We start from the raw sequence: 19,114 nt of genomic DNA on the forward strand, positions 1-19,114 counted from the left end.
GTGCCGATTACTTTATTCTTCAACACCTCGACTGGAAGTTATGCTGGGTAGTATTTTCTATTTTCTCTGTCTATGTATGATGAGTGGGTGATGCTGAAGGCAGTGATGGTATATGATATAAGTTAAGTTTGGCAGAAGAGTGGAAAATGGGTGACTTCAACAAGGACGGGGTTTATGAGTCGCTGTCATTGGTGAAGGTAAAATGGTCAGCCACGTATTGTGGTAAGGCGGGTGACGGGGGTGTGTGGCGGTGAAGACACCTCCTCCCCGACCCCACTACCTGCTGCTGCTACTGTTGCCACCACAGCTGGGGAGAACACAAGGGGCAGGGTGGACTGTAACGGGGAGGGGACGATGGAGGCGTGGCTAACGGAGGGACGAACAAATCCTTAATTTATTCCTTCTCTTAATGATAATTGATTTAAGATAATTAATGCTATACTGCCGCTCATTACGGGCCGTAGATTCATGCCTCGTTTCAATAAGAAGTGACTAGTAGTGGATAGTATTGCTATTTTTGTGGAATTTAACGATTGATAATAATAATAATAAATACTCGCTAATACAGACAGCCACTCATTAATTTGTCCATGAGAATCAAGCCATGATGTTTAATGGCAAATAAATAATACAAACTAATCATGAATGAGGTAAACACTGTTATAATATTCACCCAAAAGCAGAAATATCTACGGTTTATTTACCATCGCAAGTAAACATCCTGCGGGGTGTGTTGAGCGCCACCACCAGCCAGGCTCCGCCCCGCCCTGTCTCAGTTCCCGCCCCCGCTGTTCACTCCACCTTCCCTTGTACGTTTTATGTTCCTCTGTTTCTTTCTACGTTTGTACATTTTGCTATTCGTTTGCTTGTTTAATTTCTCAGAAGGCCAAGATATATTTTTCATGAAATTGAAATAACCTTCTCCACCACACGAAAAGCACGAAAGCAGTAGATGCTTGCGTAGGAATTATTTATCTTTCTAGACAAGACTAACTTGCAGGAGAGGCCACGCTCTCAACTACCTTGACAGAGTTACATAAGAGGCTAGCTCGTGTGCCTACGCGGGCCACTACAATGACTAACTACATCCTTGATGTAGTCACGTGTCTGTCTACACACGTATAGCGACGTTATTTCAGTGCTGTTACTGTGTTTACTTGTGTTCTTGCATTGTAATACACCTCTGCACTTATAAATATAATGGGTTCTATCGCAGCAACAATTTTAATCATGATATTAGCATTATTACAGTTTTCATTATATGTCCTAAAATTGATAGTTTACTTATATAATTGATAGTTTTATTAACCACATGACTAATAATATTAATTACAGGAGTTATAGTAACTGCATTTTTACAACTGACATTAAAATATAATTGCACTTCGAGGGCAGTTAGTATACTGTATATAAATTAATGGCCAAATTTTTTCGGTGATTCGAATTAATTTCTTGAGTTAAAACCGTAATTGTGATGCTTTAACTCGAAGTAAATGAGGTGGTGTTATCGTGTCCCTGAATTATAAGATAAAGCTTTTGTTTTATTTTACAGGTGTCTCCGCAAGGTGGATAGCCCACCTGCTGTTAACCTCCTCCTCTATTTCCCACTTCTGAACTTTACCTTGTACTGTACCCTTCTTGCACTCTCAGGGCTAGTGCTCTCTTCTCTCTGTATAACCAACCAACCAACCTATACAGGTGATGTAACATTCAGCACATTCCTTCAATACAAATTCTATATTCAATAATGGCCTAGTGTCATGTTATCGAGGTAGAACGGCGTTTATAGTGACTTGTTGATTTATTTCTGCAATGTAATGTCATGCAAAAGACATTGTGGATTATTGATTAGAATCGACGTCCTATTTACTATTACTGAAATGTGTGTACTTGTTATACGTATAGTATATGCTGAAGCAATGTAAATTTATTTGACGATTTCTCGCTTGATAAATACATGCCTATATTACCCCATTACTGTTGCATTCTAGACAAACCCAACATACCTAGTAGACTCCGCAATCATGCATAAGAGAGATACTATACATTATTATAATTACGTGGATCTGAACTTGGTAATATTCAAAATTAATTTCCCTTTTGAAGTTTAGTTGACCGAGATATGGAGCTGACTGTCTGGTCATTTTGACGTGGTATCCAAAACCTGTTCAAATGTCATGCTTAATTTAGTCTCCCCATTTTTCATATAACATTTGTAAAGGAAATAGTTTGCTTCGGTTTTCACATATGCTGTATTGGCAGGCTTTCGATATTGGTTATGTAGACACTAAGAGCTCCGGGTAGCATACGAAGAAACATCAAAGTTAATCCTCAAAGAAACAAAGAAAACCAGTACAGTCACAGAGAATGAAGGTAGATTTGGGAGGTCACCGGGGACTTATGGGGCACTGTCGGGTGGTGGCGAGAGAGGCAGCGATTCTTCTCCCCAGCAGCACATGTCCCGGGGAGCGACCGTGTCTGCTGGTGGTGGTGATGTTGGTGGCTGGGGACGATAGTGCCAGCCAGCCACCCAGCCAAAAGAAAATGGATGGACGCTCGGAAGGCGGGGACAAGAGCTGTAACAGTGGGATTATCTTGTGACGCATAGATTGGGTAAAACATTTTTTGTTTTTTATAAATACAATTGATTAATTCTAAATTTCAAATATACATATGATTAAGAAGCAGTGATAAAATATTTAATGATTTTCTGTTTTTTGTCTGAATGTGAATATGGTGTCGAATGTCTACACAAATTCATGAAATATAAACGCTGTTTTTTTTATTTAAATATCACCATATGAAAAGGCAATTTAAACATTATTAGCCGGAGTATATCCTGCGGTACACGAGTTGGCATAAGTACCACTGACTCCCATCTAACATAAAGATATAGAGTCAGAAAGAGTTACACTGTACATGTCTGTATCACACCTTGGAGTAGCTCTGTGGCGAGACACACCACCCCCCAATCACAAAGATGAGGAATATCCCTCAGCATCACTGAGACCTTAAGGGACCCTCCAACAAACCCTAAAACAGCACATTCCCTTGGATCGCATTTTTTTTTTTTTTTTATTGGGCACCCCCCCTCCCCCCTACATCCTTGTGTAAGGTGAAGCGCAGAAGCGTTTACAGCGCTCAACAGGGAAGCATGCTAAGTTCATGCTTGCCTTATGTCTCATGAGTTAAGGGCGTAGAAGCCTGAAGAGTCAATGGTTTATGTCTAAGCAAGTTATTGGAAGTTCCAACAACTTGTCCCTGAATACGAATTCGCAACTTTCGACTTACAGCAGGTACCTACTGTGCTGCTAGGTGAACAGGGACGAAGGGGACTAGGAAGAGTGTCCAAACAACTTCCGCCGGCCCGGGGGTTCGCACTTTAAACTAGCTTAGCTTAGCTTATCTAACCTCCATTGCCCCTGGTGGACTGCGGGACGTCTGTCACTGGTTAAGCCACAAACCAGCCTCCGCAAGGTGGAAAGCCCACCTGCTATCATTCTTTTTCTGTACTTCCTTTTTCTTAACTATACCTTGCCCTAAATCTCCTTGTTCACCTCAGAGCCACGGCTCTCTTATCTTGGTGTTCTGACTGACTGACTCCAGGGTGACAGAGACAACCTGTAGCTCTCTCTGACTGTACATCTCTGTGTAATCTGCCTCTGAAGATGTGTTTAATACACGAAAGCGCTTAAGCAACATTTTAGTTTTCTTTTTCCTACGTGGTTAAAAGATTCACACATGATTGTCACGCATCATATTCGTGATTTCTTCGTATATATATATATATATATATATATATATATATATATATATATATATATATATATATATATATATATATATATATATATATATATATATATATATATATATACAGCTGAAAGATGGCATCACTGTAAAGTAATATTTACACAAAGGTCGACAAGTCGCTCAAGAACAGTCTACTAGCCCATGCTGAGGAATAAGGAATAACTAGCAGGGCTTCAAAACTGCCCCCGACAAAATTATCAAGAACAATGGAAGGATCCTACACAGCCCATTGCCCTCCTCTCGGCATGGCCACCTTAATAGTGGGTGAACATTAGGTAAATAAAGTTAAATTTGGTTTAAAGTTGCTAGATTATATTGCTTCGTAACGTTTTAAAAATAAGTAAGTTAGCAATCTACTTTTATCATACAGTTCTTAAACATTAAAAAATTTGCTCTTCAGTATACACCATTCACGAAGTAAATAATTATCATAGAAATGCCCGCCACAATAATACATTAGGCATCCAGTTTATAGTTTATACGTATCAAAGTCAAAAGAAGAATATAACAATTATCAGAATGCTGTATCGTCATAATTAGTTCTTCATGTTTGAATTGATTATAGAATTCTGTACTTTGAATCCATTTCTTCTTTTTCTTATGTAATTTAAATTTTAGATTATTACACAGTTTCGTCGTTTTACTAATTCATTGTCTGAATCTGTATAGCGTAGCGTAAACTGACTATGTAAAGTTCGTGAAGTAACAGCCTATGCGTAATATACATACATATGCTGTATAATGCGTTAGAAAACTCGGTCAAGTTCCTTCCACTTACTTCTAACCACTAGTCCGAAATCGCTCTTTGTCTTGTTGCTTCTAGATTTATAAATTAGATTTATTTTCAATTTAAAAACTGAATTAAGCTAACCCAATTTTTAAGAAACTTTCTGAATTAATCTACACCTGGCCTAATTATTAGTCACAATTATAACACGAGCCTACTAAAGTGTTTCTCAACTGAACCAATTCACTTATTTCAAAAGTTTTATCAGAGGATTTATGTCTTTAGTATATTTTCAGTTTATGCTTTCTGTATTCCCAATAGTAATTATTATTTTTATTTATTATTATTATTATTGAGATGTCTATAAACTGTTTCCATACTCTTACAATGTCTCACTTCAAAAAGCTGGTCTTCCGACATTTTCGTGGTGTAGATTAATATAATCCTTTTCTCTTCTATTTTTGTATTTACTTTTACTCTTAGTTTTTCGTCCCCCGAGGCTCCGTTGTGGATTGGTGACCTGTGCCCAGGTGGGCTATCCCGGGGAAAAAAAAAAAAAAAAAAACAGCAACTTCGTATATTAGTTCATTGTTACTCTCTTGTAATCTCAATGAAAAAAAAATGCGCTTGTATAATATAAATACATAAATTCGTGATTTTAGCTTCTAAGTTACCTGAAATATTTTTGTTCAAAGCTACTTTCATTTTCATCTAAACTGTATCTGCCATTCTTAGATGAAAGTGTTGATACTAAGGACCAAATATAAATAATTACTTACTTTTACTTTTCTACTTCTATCCTCTTCACCACGGTCGGTCACATCTCTGTTATGCACTGTTGGCAAGTACTGGACATGCACCAGCTCCTGAATGTATCTGAACCTGCTCCAGTGTTGGTCAAGTCTGGTCTTGAAAGAGCTCACACTCGGTGCCGTCACAACACTCTCTGGTAGATTGTTCCAAGAGTTCATAATTCTCACTTACTCACTCACAGTTTTTTGGACTTGTGACTTTTTCAACCTTGAGCTGCGACCCCTTGTGGTGGCGGGCGTCCGCCAGCTCCAGGCATGGACACTCGACTGAGTAGTGCTCCTTGAGATGTGATACACCTCAATTAGGTCACCCCATGCCCGTCTGTAGTATAAGCGAGGTAGTTGCTGGCGCTCTAATCTCTCTGGGTAACTGAGGTGCCAAAGTGGAGGCACCAGTCTGGTGGCCCTGCTTTGGACATTTTCAATCAACTGACAGTCCTTAGCATATCTCGGGGACCAGACTGGGTGATAGTACTCCAGACGGGGAAGCCTTACTCATGAAGATCGTTACGAGGGACTAACCATCTAGATATCTGATCGACCTTCTAATAAGACCTACTACTAGTTTAGCTGTTTGGTTCACCTTCTTCTCACAATAGCCAGAGAATTTTAGTTCGTTGTCAACATGCACGCCTAGGTCCTTTTTTAATTCAGTACATTATGATTTAGCTACAGCACGTATATACAATAGTTCACTTACAGTAGAAAATTAAAAAAAAAATTTTTGGTTTCACATCATGTTATTTTGATGGGACAAATTCAAATTCAAATTCAAAACATTTATTGACAATTACACCAAAAGGAGCTGGTTAGCATGCTAACTAGCCAGCCCAAAACTAGTCTTAACAAGAGCTCTTTAGCATTCTACTAATCATAAATCAGATATGTATACAACAAATAGATATGCATAAAATCTACAATCTTATGTTAAACATTTGATGGGACAATGTTGCCTGCAGCCTGTGTGAACAAAAATAGAAAGGATAATCTTTAAGTTTATGAAGCTCTGTTGTGGGGTCGAGAGCAGAGGAGCCTGCCCTTCACCGCGGCACATGTCCTCGGCCAGCCCACTGTGACGTCATCACCTCTTCCATAGAAAACTGGGAAAAAATAACAAGGAGTATCTCATGTATCTTGAGTTGAAACGACAATTTGTGTACCTATACTGTTTATGTGTATGCTAAATACAGTGTGAATTCCTATTATGTTTCTTACTGATTAATCATCTTCCTAATGTTTTCAACAGTTCTTAAATACCCCCTTTGCACTTTATTCCCACGGAAATTCATAATATATAAACAATATTTTGCATTAAACCACTGCGTCATAACCTTCTACACCATCTCATTATAAATCGACATTCCATCAGATTACTTCGACAGACTTGTAGATATCACACCAACTGATCTCTAAAATACATAGTCAACCGTAGGTATAAATATGGGTGTCTTACGGTATTCGAACCCATACTTTTACTTACTTTTATCCTCTTCACCAATGATCGGCTCGTTAGCCGCTTGGGCGATCGGTCACGTCTCTATTACTTTTCATTTTCTTTTATTCTCTTCGCCAATGATCGGCTCGTTAGCCGCTTGGGCGATCGGTCACGCCTCTGTCACGCACTGTTGGCAAGTACTGGGCATGCACCAGCTCCTGAATGTGCCTGAACCCGCTCCAGTGTTGGTAAAGTCTTGTCTTGAAAGAGCTCACACTCGGTGCCGTCACAACACTTTCTGGTAGCTTGTTCCAAGAGTTCATAACTCTCACCCCGAAAAAGTTTGCCCTCACAGTTTTCTGGACAGTCTTCTAACAGTACGGTTTTCCGTTTTCGATAATGTTACCCTGTATATATTGTAATATTATCAGTATTATTAATATTTGCCCTATTGCCTCACATATTTTTATAAAAGGTCTGTACAGACACACTTTGTCTTACTGTTATGAAGCGTCTCGAGTATTGTTATATTCTTTTTTTTATGAAACTGATTCGAATGATACTTAATTGTTTCGAGTTTTGAACTGCTCAAAATAAACTGAAATGTAGTGAGAGTAAAGCTGAAGAAGGAGGAAGAAGATTGTTTAACGGATCAACAAGGAGAATACAGTTCAGTTGAGACGGGTCATGGGTTGTAGAGCGTGTTCCTTGTTCAATCGTTACTTTCTTGTGACAATTTTTGACTGTGTGAGTGTTCTAGGTTGCTCAAAATCTTAATTGTCTTAATTCTTTCATCGCCAAGTCCCCCGTGAAGTTGAGGACTACCCCTTAGCTAGTTGCAAAATACACAGAATCGGGCAGATATGTTTCAGTAAAACCTTAAATAGACAATATAGGTACATGAACAATTGTGAACAGTAAGTTAAATTAACCATGCTAACACAATTTATTCCTTAAAGTGCTATTCCAGTGTATGACGGACCAACGTGTGTGTGTGTGTTATGCTGGGTATATTTTGACGGTGGAAGGCTGAATGGTTATTAGGCCAAGAATACACAAAGTTCATAATTATGAGTTCAGGGATTAATTAAAATTTGAATTCGAAAATTAGTTGTTGATTGATTTAAGGATTATTAATTATCAATTAATTTAACATCAGTAGTCATCAATTAAATTTATAATATTCATTAATTTGCAACTGACGATTCGTAGCTTTCAATTGTTAGTATATAATATTATCATTGTTAATGAGATTAAGTTATTATTATTCATATTTCTATTGGAGATTAGTACTTAGTTGTTGTTGGTAAATTTTAATTGAACGAAGATTGGAAATTAGAAAATGGCTGACGATTATTAAGATATAAAAAATCAGAAACTGACAATAATTAATAAAACAATACAAGATTAGAAGTTAGAAAATAAATGAGGAATATCAAGAAGCTATTCATATTCAGATATTAAAACTAACTGATAATAACCAAGTTGGTGAGTTCGTGTCCCAGCTGGTTGAAGTGTTCAGCCATAAATGTGTCATCCCGAGCCAATGACGTGTCTCCACTTTACCCCAAGGCTCACTCTTAACACGCTGACTAACCATACCGCAACGCACCAGGAAAAACACATCCATTCTTTTCTAATTTAAGTGAGTAAATTGGCTTTCTAATTGGTGAAAATTTTTGAGGATAAGAAACAATGAAATTTCAAATGTATTCAGTGACTCGTGCTATTGGAACTTAATATTTTCATGTGTGTTTTAATATCAATGTGGTTTGGTAGTGTTGGTCATACATCTGGATAGCCTCTTACAGATCGACAAATCCTGAATTTATTTAATACTTGTTTTTCTTTATAGGATGATAAATGTTCTTCAGAAGTTTCAGTGACTGCGAACGGTCATTTTAGCTTCGAAATACATTATACAGAAATGTAATAGACCGTCTTCTAATTCTGCCGAAGAGGTGGAACTGAAGAATACCAAGATGGGTCACCGGGAGGGCATAACGGTGAGCGACGAGGAGAGCTGATGACCCGCGCTCCGCCAGAGGACTATTGGTGGCGAAACCCGCTATCCTCCCTTACCCGAACATAACAGTTTCCAAAGTAACACCTTATTGTGCATTAATGAGTTACACGTTGAATAGATTTTTGGTCTAATAGGTCTTGGCTTAATATGACGAAACCATTAAGCTCAGAGGCCCTTAGGATTAAATTAAGCTCAGTCGCCAGTATCAAGTCTGAGTGGTTCAGGATCCCAAACACTGAGCTCTTCGGGCATATTCGAAAATCTAGAGTGAAAGAGAAAAATTTTAGTGATTATGAAGCTGAGGGAGTCAGTACAATTGTTTAGATGTATTGTAATCTGATATTATTATAGAAAAAAATTATCACGCAGAAGAGACTGGGTTATAATTTGAGTATATAAGAGATCTTATTAATGTTTAATGGAAGTCAGAGCTCAGAATCAAGTTCCCTGCCTACAATGTATCACTTTTTCAATATATTTTAAATTAAACTAAAACATACACATGTATCTGAATAAAAAATGCCTGGTGACTTTTAAAAGACTTAGTCTTTGAGATGAGATGTGATCAGAGTGTGTTTCTCTCACACATCTGTCAACTCTACACTTAACGAGGGGAAATTTTCCTAAAGTAGTAATGATCAGGTTAGGTTAGTTAGGTTATATTATATTAGGTTAAGTTAGGTTTAGAGTATTTAACCTTTGATAAGATCCACCTAACCTACTTAACCTAACCGAACCTAGCCTTTCCAGGTAACGCATTGTGTTTAATCATCAGGTGAAATAAGCTGGTGGCTAATCCTCAGGTGATGTAAATTTAACCCTTTCATATTGCATATTTGGAGGACTCAGGCGTAAGGGGATCATAAACCTATTGTCATTTTCAAAACCAAAATTTCGGTTAAAAGATTAATCCTGAATTTCATGGAGATCTCATCTGTATAGATAATTCTTAATATAACTGTAGATGAGATGATGATGGTGAGAGTAGAGGAGGTGGTGAAGATGGAGGGGATAGGGAGTGCCTGAGGCGCTGGTAGACACGACTACCTGTACCACCCCGTGTCAGTTCCTCCGACCTGCTCTCTCTCTCTCTCTCTCTCTCTCTCTCTCTCTCTCTTTCTCTCTCTCTCTCTCTCTCTCTTTGCCCCAATGCTTCCCTGTTGGGTGCTGTAAACAGGATGCAAGGAAGTGCCCAATAAACTAGCCTCCTCGCGGGAAATTTGAAGAAAAATATGAAATCTTTCTCTATCTCTCTCCGACACCTTCCATTAAGTGCTGTTCCAACATTATCGTCGTCTGAACAATGTCCTCAACCTTTGTGGAGTACACGTTGGACTTCACATTACCCCAAAGAAAAATATTGATCGGGGTAACAACATCCTGGATTTTTTCCAAGAGGATGAGGCGACTGACCATCATAGTTTGTAGGTGGTGGCCACAAGAGGTGGCCCTCCCTGTATCTTCAGTGCTTATTTTCCTCACAATCCCTCCTGTTATTTTCTCGAACATGGCGGCGTTTGGAGGGATATAATCACCCTGGAACCACATGTCTTCCTCTTCACTTACAGAGAGATGTTTATCCTTCAGTAGCTGTATGAGTCTCCCTTATCTATTGGTCATGCAGTTATATCTTAAGTCATACTGATAAAGAAATAGTCAGGAATTGTACAGTACTGTAAAACAATGTCCATTTTCCCGCATACTCCTACTTACACCATCTTCACACTTCGAAGATGAAAGGATTAAGTTATCGTACTCCAATGGTTCAGCTATCGTACTCCAAGGGTTCAGCTATCGTACTCCAATGGTTCAGCTATCGTACTCCAATGGTTCAGCTATCGTACTCCAAGGGTTCAGTTATCGCACACAAAGAGCTAAACTATCGTAGTCAACGGGTTAGCATAACATCATCCTCAGTGTGTTAAGTCTTCGTCCTTAACATAATATTTTTTTAGAGATAATAGTAAAACTGTCGATAACATGCAGTTCGTTCATAATAAAGATGAACAGATAGATAGATAGATAGATAGATAGATAGATGTTATTTACTCATATTTTTCTATTTGAAAATATATCTTTAGCTACTTGATTATTTTTTTTCAAACACATTAAACAGTCAATGGAAAAATGCAACTGTAGCTTAATGTCACGAGTCTGTTGTGTGATCCGTACTGGGCGGGCTGTGGGCGGGAAGGGGGGGGAGGGGTAAAATCGGGGGAGGAGGGGAAGGTGAGAGGTAAAACGGGGAAGGAGGGGAGGAAGAGGGATGACAGGTAAAAAGAGGGGGAGGAAGGGGGGGTTAGAGGTAAAAACTGGGGGAGGAAGAGGGGGTGAGAGATAAAGGGGGTAGGGAGGAGGAGACGGTGAAACGTAAATATTGTGCCACGCAAGGCTGACCTGGGGGAACTACTTGTGCCTGTCTCAGCCTGGTACCAGTCTCCCCTACTCCCGTTACCACCACCACCACCACCACATTAGTAACCAATAATGCCCAGATAGAATACAAAAGCAGAGGCACCCTCCTGGGCCTGCATATATCCACGACAGGGTACTCCCATCATGTCCACACAAGGAAGGAAAAGGCGAGAAGAGAACTGAGAAAACTATACCGCTTTAAAGCGCTTCCTGAGAAAATAAAACTCCGCCTGGTGACATCATTTATCAAACCGATATTAATTTACCCAGCAATACCTCTTCATACTATGAGCACCACTTAAATATTATAATTACAGGTGGTCCAAAATGAAGCCCTAAGATTCGTCACAGGTGAAAGACACCCCTTCACCAGAACCACAGCCGAGATACATAGAGACCTGAGAATAAAACCCACCAACCAGCAGCTGCACACCCTGGCCAGCAGAATCTGGCAAAAGATAGAACGATCAGAGCAAGAACTCCTTCAAAGACTCTCACCAGATAGCGATAACAACCATACATGGTTCCCAAAAAGTTACCAAATCTCTAAAGGTCCATTACCACCCCCGATCTACACGGCCAGGCAATAGACAAACTCCCAAGACCAGCATCCGCCAGTAGGGTCGGCGGAATGTGAAATAAGGCCCTTAAAACACCCATATATGGGACAGGGTAGGCTGTCTAGTGCCTGTACCAACAGATAATAACTAACCCATGACACAACCCTAACACACCATTATCTTAGCTAGGCGGTCAGCCCGCCCTCTTTTACCTCCCCCTATTATTTTCAATTTCCGAACTATAACTTCCTTCCCCCACCTCTAATCTTCTTTCACCCTTCGTTTCCATAAAAAAAACCGCTACCACCCTCCATCTCCACCACTCTCTACCGTCACTACCAACACCCTCCATCACCACCCGTCTCACTCACACCACCACTAGCATTTCTCATCACCAACCACCTTCACCACACACCATCACAACCATTCCCCCTCACCACTCAAGGTTAATATTCGTTTTTATCCCAATAGGTATTTCAGGTTGTTTACCATTATCACGGGAAAGCCCGCCCCCCTCCCCACGGCGGATAGGTACAGTCCCCTTCAAGCCCCTGTAAACGCACTAGTGAAGGGGACTGTACTGTACATGGCAATAGATTAGCCTCTTTTGTTTGGTATGAGAAAGTATCGTTCTATTACAAGTATAAATTATTTGTTTGGTGGTCCATTTATTTTCTAGACTGATATAAAACAAAGAAATTTCACCTAGATGTCCCTTCACCGACGTTCATATACCACAACAAAGCGACGAGGCTATATAGTCTGCAGCGTAGAATTATTTGAGTTGGAAAATTAACGATCATTTCTACTTCCTTACCATTTACATTGTTTATACACCTGCATTTGTATTGTCTATATACATGCTGAATTAATGTGAACTTATAGGACGATATTACTACAAAGAATATAATTACAGTATATCTATCTACAGTATATCCTAAGACTGGTGTACGACTTGTGAGATTAAACTATATTTATTACTTTATTGCGGTAAGAGTACTAAGAACGAAGGAGTTTTACTTTTTTGTAACAAAATGATAAAAGTTTTGGGGGTCAAGAGCATGAAATTATGTTAAGTGTTAGTAATTGATTTACAACATATTTTGCGCAATTTTGAATGTCAGGCACCCACTTGCTGTAAGTTTGGGTACCAGTTTTTCACTTTGTGTTAAAATTGAAGTTTTGAAGCAATAGAACACATTGGTTGGTATGATGATATCTAAATCAGAGTTGATGTTTTTCGACTATAACCCAGCTCGATTATACATAGAAATTCTGTTTTGTTTTTTTTGCAAATTGTCTTGATAATTCATTGTAAAAGGCATTTTATTTGTTTGTTTTTATAATTAACAACTTCATTTACTTCATAATACAGGTAACCTGCCCTCACGTGTCATAACTGAGTTAGTGATTAAGCTTCTAGAATCGAAAATTTTTATTTTTTAGATTAACTCTGTTAGTTGCTTTAAAATGTACTGGATTTCATTATATATGGTAAAACCCCATTTTCTGTAATTTTTTAAGTCCTGCTTTCTGCTTTCAAATGTTTCATGAGAAGGGCCAGAGCAGCTGACGAGTTAATTTCGTAATCCAAGACAAGGTGTTGGACAAAACTACATCATATGCCTTCTGTTATAATCTTAGCCTCCAGTAAATGCATTCTGGACCACTGTCACCCAAGTACCATCCTTTGTACTGTACGTGTTATCAGGACATGGAGACAATTATACGTGAAACTCTGTGCTCTCGTGTACCTAGAGACCTAAGCAACCCACTACACGTAGGACGACTGAGAAGGAGGAGGAAAGGAGGAGAAGAAGGAGGAAGGAAAACAGAATTTCCGTGCTTGGGTTGCGACATCAACAATGGCGGCGCTGCTTGCCAACCCGACAAATACCTTAATATCTCAGCCGGTGACCCAAATCTCTACCTTCTGTTATCTCTCAAGCCTTCACCCGTCATTCTCATCTTCTATTCTTGTAGATATATCTCTCTCACTGTTTGTCTAGCCATCTGGATGGATATTGTCCCCGACGAGAGAGAGAGAGAGAGTAAGGTTATCCTCCTAACACAGCGAGGGAGAGTGTATATAAAGAGACATAAACAGCGACTATGATCAGTGTGGAGTCTTCAGTTACAAGGTAAAGTGTACGCACACACACAAAAGTACACACACACACACACATACACACACACACACACACACACGCTTAGATGAGATGCTTACTGTTCAAGGGCTTGTATGGCTAAAATCCCAACAAGGAATCATAACTAAAATGAACCGCGAGAGGGCGGGATTTTTCCATTATACTGATCTAATGGCGGAATGTCTGGCAAATGGAATAATGACCAATGGGATATGCGCCAAATCCTATTAAGACTTGTTCCCTGTCTGCCCTAGTTCTACAGAATCCATTACTAAATAGATCGCGACCCCAGGGGACCTCTATCCCAATGGTCGGTGCTCACAGAAGGAACGAGGCCTCTTGGAACTAGGAACCATTTGATTTGGAACCGTTGTTTAGGGAAGAGTTCTTAATGTACAAATATATGAGAGTCTGGCCTTTGTGTCCCACAGATGCAGGGCTGGGCTACTACGATGCTGCTGGTGATGATCATGGCAACGACCTGGGTGATGGCGATACAAGCGGAAGCGCAGCTGGGACAGCAAGGGGAAGAGGGGCTGGTAAAGGAGCATCTCAACCTACAGGGTAAGGAGAAATTCCTCGGCACCTTCAGTACCAGCACGAGGACGATGGTGATAGCCTCCACCTCCACAGTGTTCCTCACCTGCTTATCCGGCACCGCCAATCCCGTAGTCCTATGTGGCGGCCGCAGGAAGAAGAGGAACGTGAGGGAAAAATCAATGACATTCCTCTTGGACGATTACCGGTAAGTGGAGAGAGAGAGAGAGAGAGAGAGAGGGGGGGATAGTGTAGAAAGTTGGCTAACAGGTCCTTGTTGGTCGGTCACACAGAGGATTGCCTGGTCCGATCCTGGAAGGGAGCACTGAAGGGGTCAATGTAGACGGTAAGGAGAGAGATACGGGCGGCGTGGGCGAGGAGGGTCATGCGGAGAAGTTTCTGGGCATCCAGTTGTGGACCACCACCGCCGTTACCACCTCAGTTACCGTCTTCTACACCAACACCAGCACTACTGTCAGAATCTCCTTCTACTGTGCTGCTGGCGGCCTGAACTTACCCCCCATATCATGTATTGGTGCTTAGCGCCTCCTGCCTCCCCACCCCACACCTGTACTCCCCTCCTCCTTCCTTCTTCACCTATCCTCCCCCCTCCCTATACCCTCCCTCCCTCTACCCTCCCTCCCTCCCTCCCTATAACCCCCTCTCTCCCTCCCTTCCTCACTTACAATCCCCTCTCACCATAACACACCTGTAATCCTCGTTCCTCATCATCCACCTGTTAGTTATTAATGTTATATACCTGTGTACACCTGAGAGATACTGAGACCACATATTAAAATAGTGTATCATAAGATATGTTATCTTTTCTTAACCAAATTGCGGAAAGACTTAACTGATGGATAATTGTTGAAATCAGATTGGAGAGAGCCTTTTTCTTCATAGCTGCTGCAATAATCCGCATTAATCTTGAACTGGCAAAACGAACCAGCCAGACCTAATTTAACCTGACCAATTTCCACACTTAACCGAAAATAACATAACTTAATCTAGCTAATTTCCCAAACCTAACTTACCCAACCAAACATAACAACCATTGGACACCATAAACAAATCGTGCCAAACCATAAAATGTGCCGAACTATTGGATCCCGAACTACTAAGGTGTTCATTTCTGGTTTAAGCCTGAGATTTGAGCTCGGCTCAGGCTTGCGAATCGAGATTCTTCTATTGGAGATATCCTGCAGTGCATTACTCATATTCAGAACATCGGCTTGAACCCCGGATCAGGTAATCTGTTGCATTTTCTTCAGTTCCGAGCAAGGATTCGAACACTGAAATTCCAGCCAATCACGTTTCATTAACACCATTACGACAGCCAATGACCATCGAGAGTAATGTTTACAAGATTATGGCAGCAACTAGACTCAACGAGTTTTTATGGAGGAGGAGAAATCGCTCCTTGCACATCAAAAGCTACTTTTGTTTCTATAATTACAATCAAGTTATAATGATTTGTTACTGATGTTATAACGTGGCTGTGTTATATGATAACAAAGAAATTCATAGAGGAAGAACAATTACCCGGTACATACAAAATGTAGATATAATCCGGGACAGATCTCATAACCAAAGCAAGATGAATCAATGCAGGGTGTATAAACTGGCTAGGTTTGGTTAGGTTGTGTTTCTTTCTGTTCTTTTAACCCCACATTTCCCGTTTTTAGTAATGTGAAGAAAATACTTTTTCATTAATACGTTAAAATTAAAATCCACTCAGCATTGATTCATTTATATTGATAATACATCAAATTAGTTATAAAGAAAAACACTCAAAATAAAGAAGCGTCAGTGTTTTTTACACTTACCCGCTTGATCTTCATGGACCCTATACACTAAAGTGTTGTAACACATTACCAAAACTTATTCAGTTACCAGAATCTTTCTTACCTGGAAACTATTCTTTGCGAAGAATCTCAAAGCAATCATCAGCTGATGAATGGGAGGTAGAGGTGAACCATAGCCAACAGGTATCTCAAGTAGTTGCTCCATATCACGGAAAATATTAAGGAAATCTCCTTGCTGAACCTATATCGTTGTCTGAAGTGCGTGTCATAAAAATTGATAGGATTCTGCCTATTTACCACCAGTCTTCTCTCTACAAAATTTCCAATTTGACGATATCGCCGAAAAGTGCGCTCTGTCAAAATTCATATTGAATTGCTATCTTGAATGACGGATCGACTGCTAAACCTGCTTCCAAATCCGATCTCAAACCCGGTTTGAATCTTTGTGTTGGGTCAAGCCAGCGTTCTGAATACCAGCAATCTTCAACCTTCATGGGGTTTCAAACCAGCGTTCTGAATTCGGGTCTAGTGTCCCTCCACTCTGAGATTCAGCTTGAGTCTAACCAGCAAAGGTTTACTCCGACAGGGACCAACAGGGTATGGTACATGGTGATTTACCAGGGTGGAGTATTGAAACATTAATGAGAGGATGAAATAGATTAAAAATAAATAAAATATTGGTGTACTCACAAGCTTAAAGATAAATATATTTGTTTGGACTCATTCTCACATGTACAATATCTACATAGGCTACAGGTCAGTAGGCAACTCCAGAAAGACAATGGTCGTCGTAAAAATTACTTCCATTCCCTCCTGGACGCACGTTCATCAAACAGCTACCAGTATTATCCGGCACAGGGGAAGTCGGCAACACTCATCAACCCGGCGACGCAGTAGTAGGAGACTCTGACAGTAGTGGCGGTGTTGGTGTAGAAGACGGTAATGGAAGTAGTGGTTTTGCTGGTCGTCCACACGGTGAAGGCAAACTTATCGCTCGCCCCTGACACAGCCTTGTTCTCTTCCTCGTCCTCATTCAACGTGTCCGCTCCCAGGCTGTCCTGCAGGTCAACTCTGTCAACACAAAAATCACGTTAATTTTCTTTATCATACAATATTCTTCCAGGAAATATGCTACTAAATAATTTATCCCTAAACCAAATCTCACAAGACAATGTTTTATTGAATTTGTGTGTGTGTGTGTGTGTGTGTCATTTATTTTTTATAGTAGCGAATGATGATATAATATCAACTCTCTCTCCTTATCACGTTCAACCCTTTTCACTATCTTTGACAATGGCTGGCTCTCTCTCTCTCTCTCTCTCTCTCTCTGACTAATATTTCCCCTCTTTTCCCTCTTGTCCTTACAAGTCTTCGTCCTTTTGATTGAGTTCTCGGTTAAGGCCCAGCTGCTTCCTCTTGCGTCGGCCGCTGCAGACGACGTCTCCATCGGTGCCGGAGTTACACGAGTAGAACACGGTTGAGGTGGACGCGCTCACCACGGTATAGACGGTGGAGGAGTACGACCCGAACAAGAATTTGTTTTTCTCCTCTGCAGAAGTCAACGGCTGCTCCACTCCGCCCTCATCTGACAATGCGACGAGGGCCACGGGGAGTCGATCCGGCTGCTGTGTCTCTTGCGCGGCTGCCACCGCCATCGCCACTGCCACCACTGCTAGCCACAGCCTCGCGCCTCTCATCTGAAGGAGGAGTAAAGGGATTAGGAAAAAAATAATGGGTAAATGGTGAGTAATGAAATTTTGGGTAAATATTCTGAGCATGAAGCCCCAGAGACCACCTCTAACCCTAGGCGTGGTAGGCAGGTAGCAGTAAGGTAAATCGGGGAATAAATGACAAGTTAAGAGATGTTAACTAAGTCTTATGTAATGCTAAAGTGAAATTAAACCTTTATGACCATCACCAGTTACGAAAACGACTTGAAGGATTAATGGAATGGCTGCCCCTCGCCCCAATCAAGAACATAGGCAGTAGGAATCATCAAGTGTGTATAAAGAATCTTTGGTTGAAGTTTGGCTACAATATAAGTTTAGTTATTGTGTGGGATTACTACTAAGAGTCTATGACAACACATGAACTACACACACAAGAAGACACATACACTGTAAATAGCCATACCGACCTCTAATTACATAATTCGAGGTATAAGGAGGTCGAATTTATTTTTTATTAATTTTTTTCATCGCGGAAAGTGTCGCTGAGAAATTCATTATTTTAGGATATTAAGAGAGGCAATAAAATGTCACATCTTCCTGCATATCTAGTTTCTTGGTATGTCTTATAACTTAGGTGTCTGCCTCACGTTAAGAAGCGACTAAGGAGATGTAAACAGATATACAGATCAAAATAGATAATAGGAGAGACGGACTAATAGCAAAATAGAGAAATAAGACAAGAGAGAATCTGAATACAGTCCTCAGCCTGATAGTCAACAACTAAGACTCAAGATGAAGCAAAAGATGATGTAAAATTTAGACTGTCTCATGAGATGATGTCTGATCTCGACAAGCTCTCTCAGTGGAACAGGGGCCATGACTCTGGCATACATGAAATTGGGAGTAATTGCTGATTATTAAATGCGGTTGAGTTGTTCTTAGTAAAAAAAAAACACTCCAACATCATAGTGATCCACAAAGGGCTTTCCCAAATTACAGACCAGGTACAAGTTTCGCAGGGAAGCACAGACACGCGGACTCAGTGATAGCACTATAGTCTGTGATGGGAGCATAAAAATCACTGTTACTTTAGAGAGAAGCGTGAGTCCACCACCTCCTCTGACACAAGTTAGTAAGACCTGTCTACTTCACTTACTGTTGCTGCTG

The 19,114-nt window shown here is 40.3% G+C and overlaps 2 protein-coding genes across 2 annotated transcripts; one reads left to right on the forward strand and one right to left on the reverse strand.

The window, feature by feature from the left end:
- The first annotated feature begins 13,897 nt into the window (after nt 1–13,897).
- Nucleotides 13,898–15,090, forward strand: LOC121856989. The gene is made up of 3 exons (XM_042352788.1): nt 13,898–13,929; nt 14,367–14,680; nt 14,766–15,090. The coding sequence occupies exons 2-3, from the start codon at nt 14,367–14,369 to the stop codon at nt 15,013–15,015; spliced, it is 564 nt and encodes a 187-aa protein (XP_042208722.1). The 5' UTR covers nt 13,898–13,929; the 3' UTR covers nt 15,016–15,090.
- A 1,870-nt stretch (nt 15,091–16,960) lies between these two features.
- LOC121857013 lies at nt 16,961–19,114 on the reverse strand. The gene is made up of 3 exons (XM_042352821.1): nt 19,104–19,114; nt 17,643–17,974; nt 16,961–17,348 (listed from the first exon to the last, which is right to left on the reverse strand). Exons 2-3 carry the CDS (start codon nt 17,972–17,974, stop codon nt 17,123–17,125), a joined length of 558 nt encoding a protein of 185 aa, XP_042208755.1. The 5' UTR covers nt 19,104–19,114; the 3' UTR covers nt 16,961–17,122.

The sequence above is a fragment of the Homarus americanus genome, unplaced genomic scaffold (assembly GCF_018991925.1).
Source record: "Homarus americanus isolate GMGI-L3 unplaced genomic scaffold, GMGI_Hamer_2.0 scaffold44060, whole genome shotgun sequence".
NCBI classification, from domain to species: Eukaryota; Metazoa; Arthropoda; class Malacostraca; order Decapoda; family Nephropidae; genus Homarus; species Homarus americanus.

Excerpts from the sequence above, each read along its gene's own strand:
- LOC121856989 (XM_042352788.1), top strand. The coding sequence starts at position 14,367 with ATGCAGGGCTGGGCTACTACGATGCTGCTGGTGATGATCATGGCAACG. Across the intron at positions 14,681-14,765 it reads TTCCTCTTGGACGATTACCG|AGGATTGCCTGGTCCGATCC; the intron begins GTAAGTGGAGAG and ends TCGGTCACACAG.
- LOC121857013 (XM_042352821.1), bottom strand. The coding sequence starts at position 17,974 with ATGAGAGGCGCGAGGCTGTGGCTAGCAGTGGTGGCAGTGGCGATGGCG. Across the intron at positions 17,349-17,642 it reads AATCAAAAGGACGAAGACTT|AGTTGACCTGCAGGACAGCC; the intron begins GTAAGGACAAGA and ends TTGTGTTGACAG.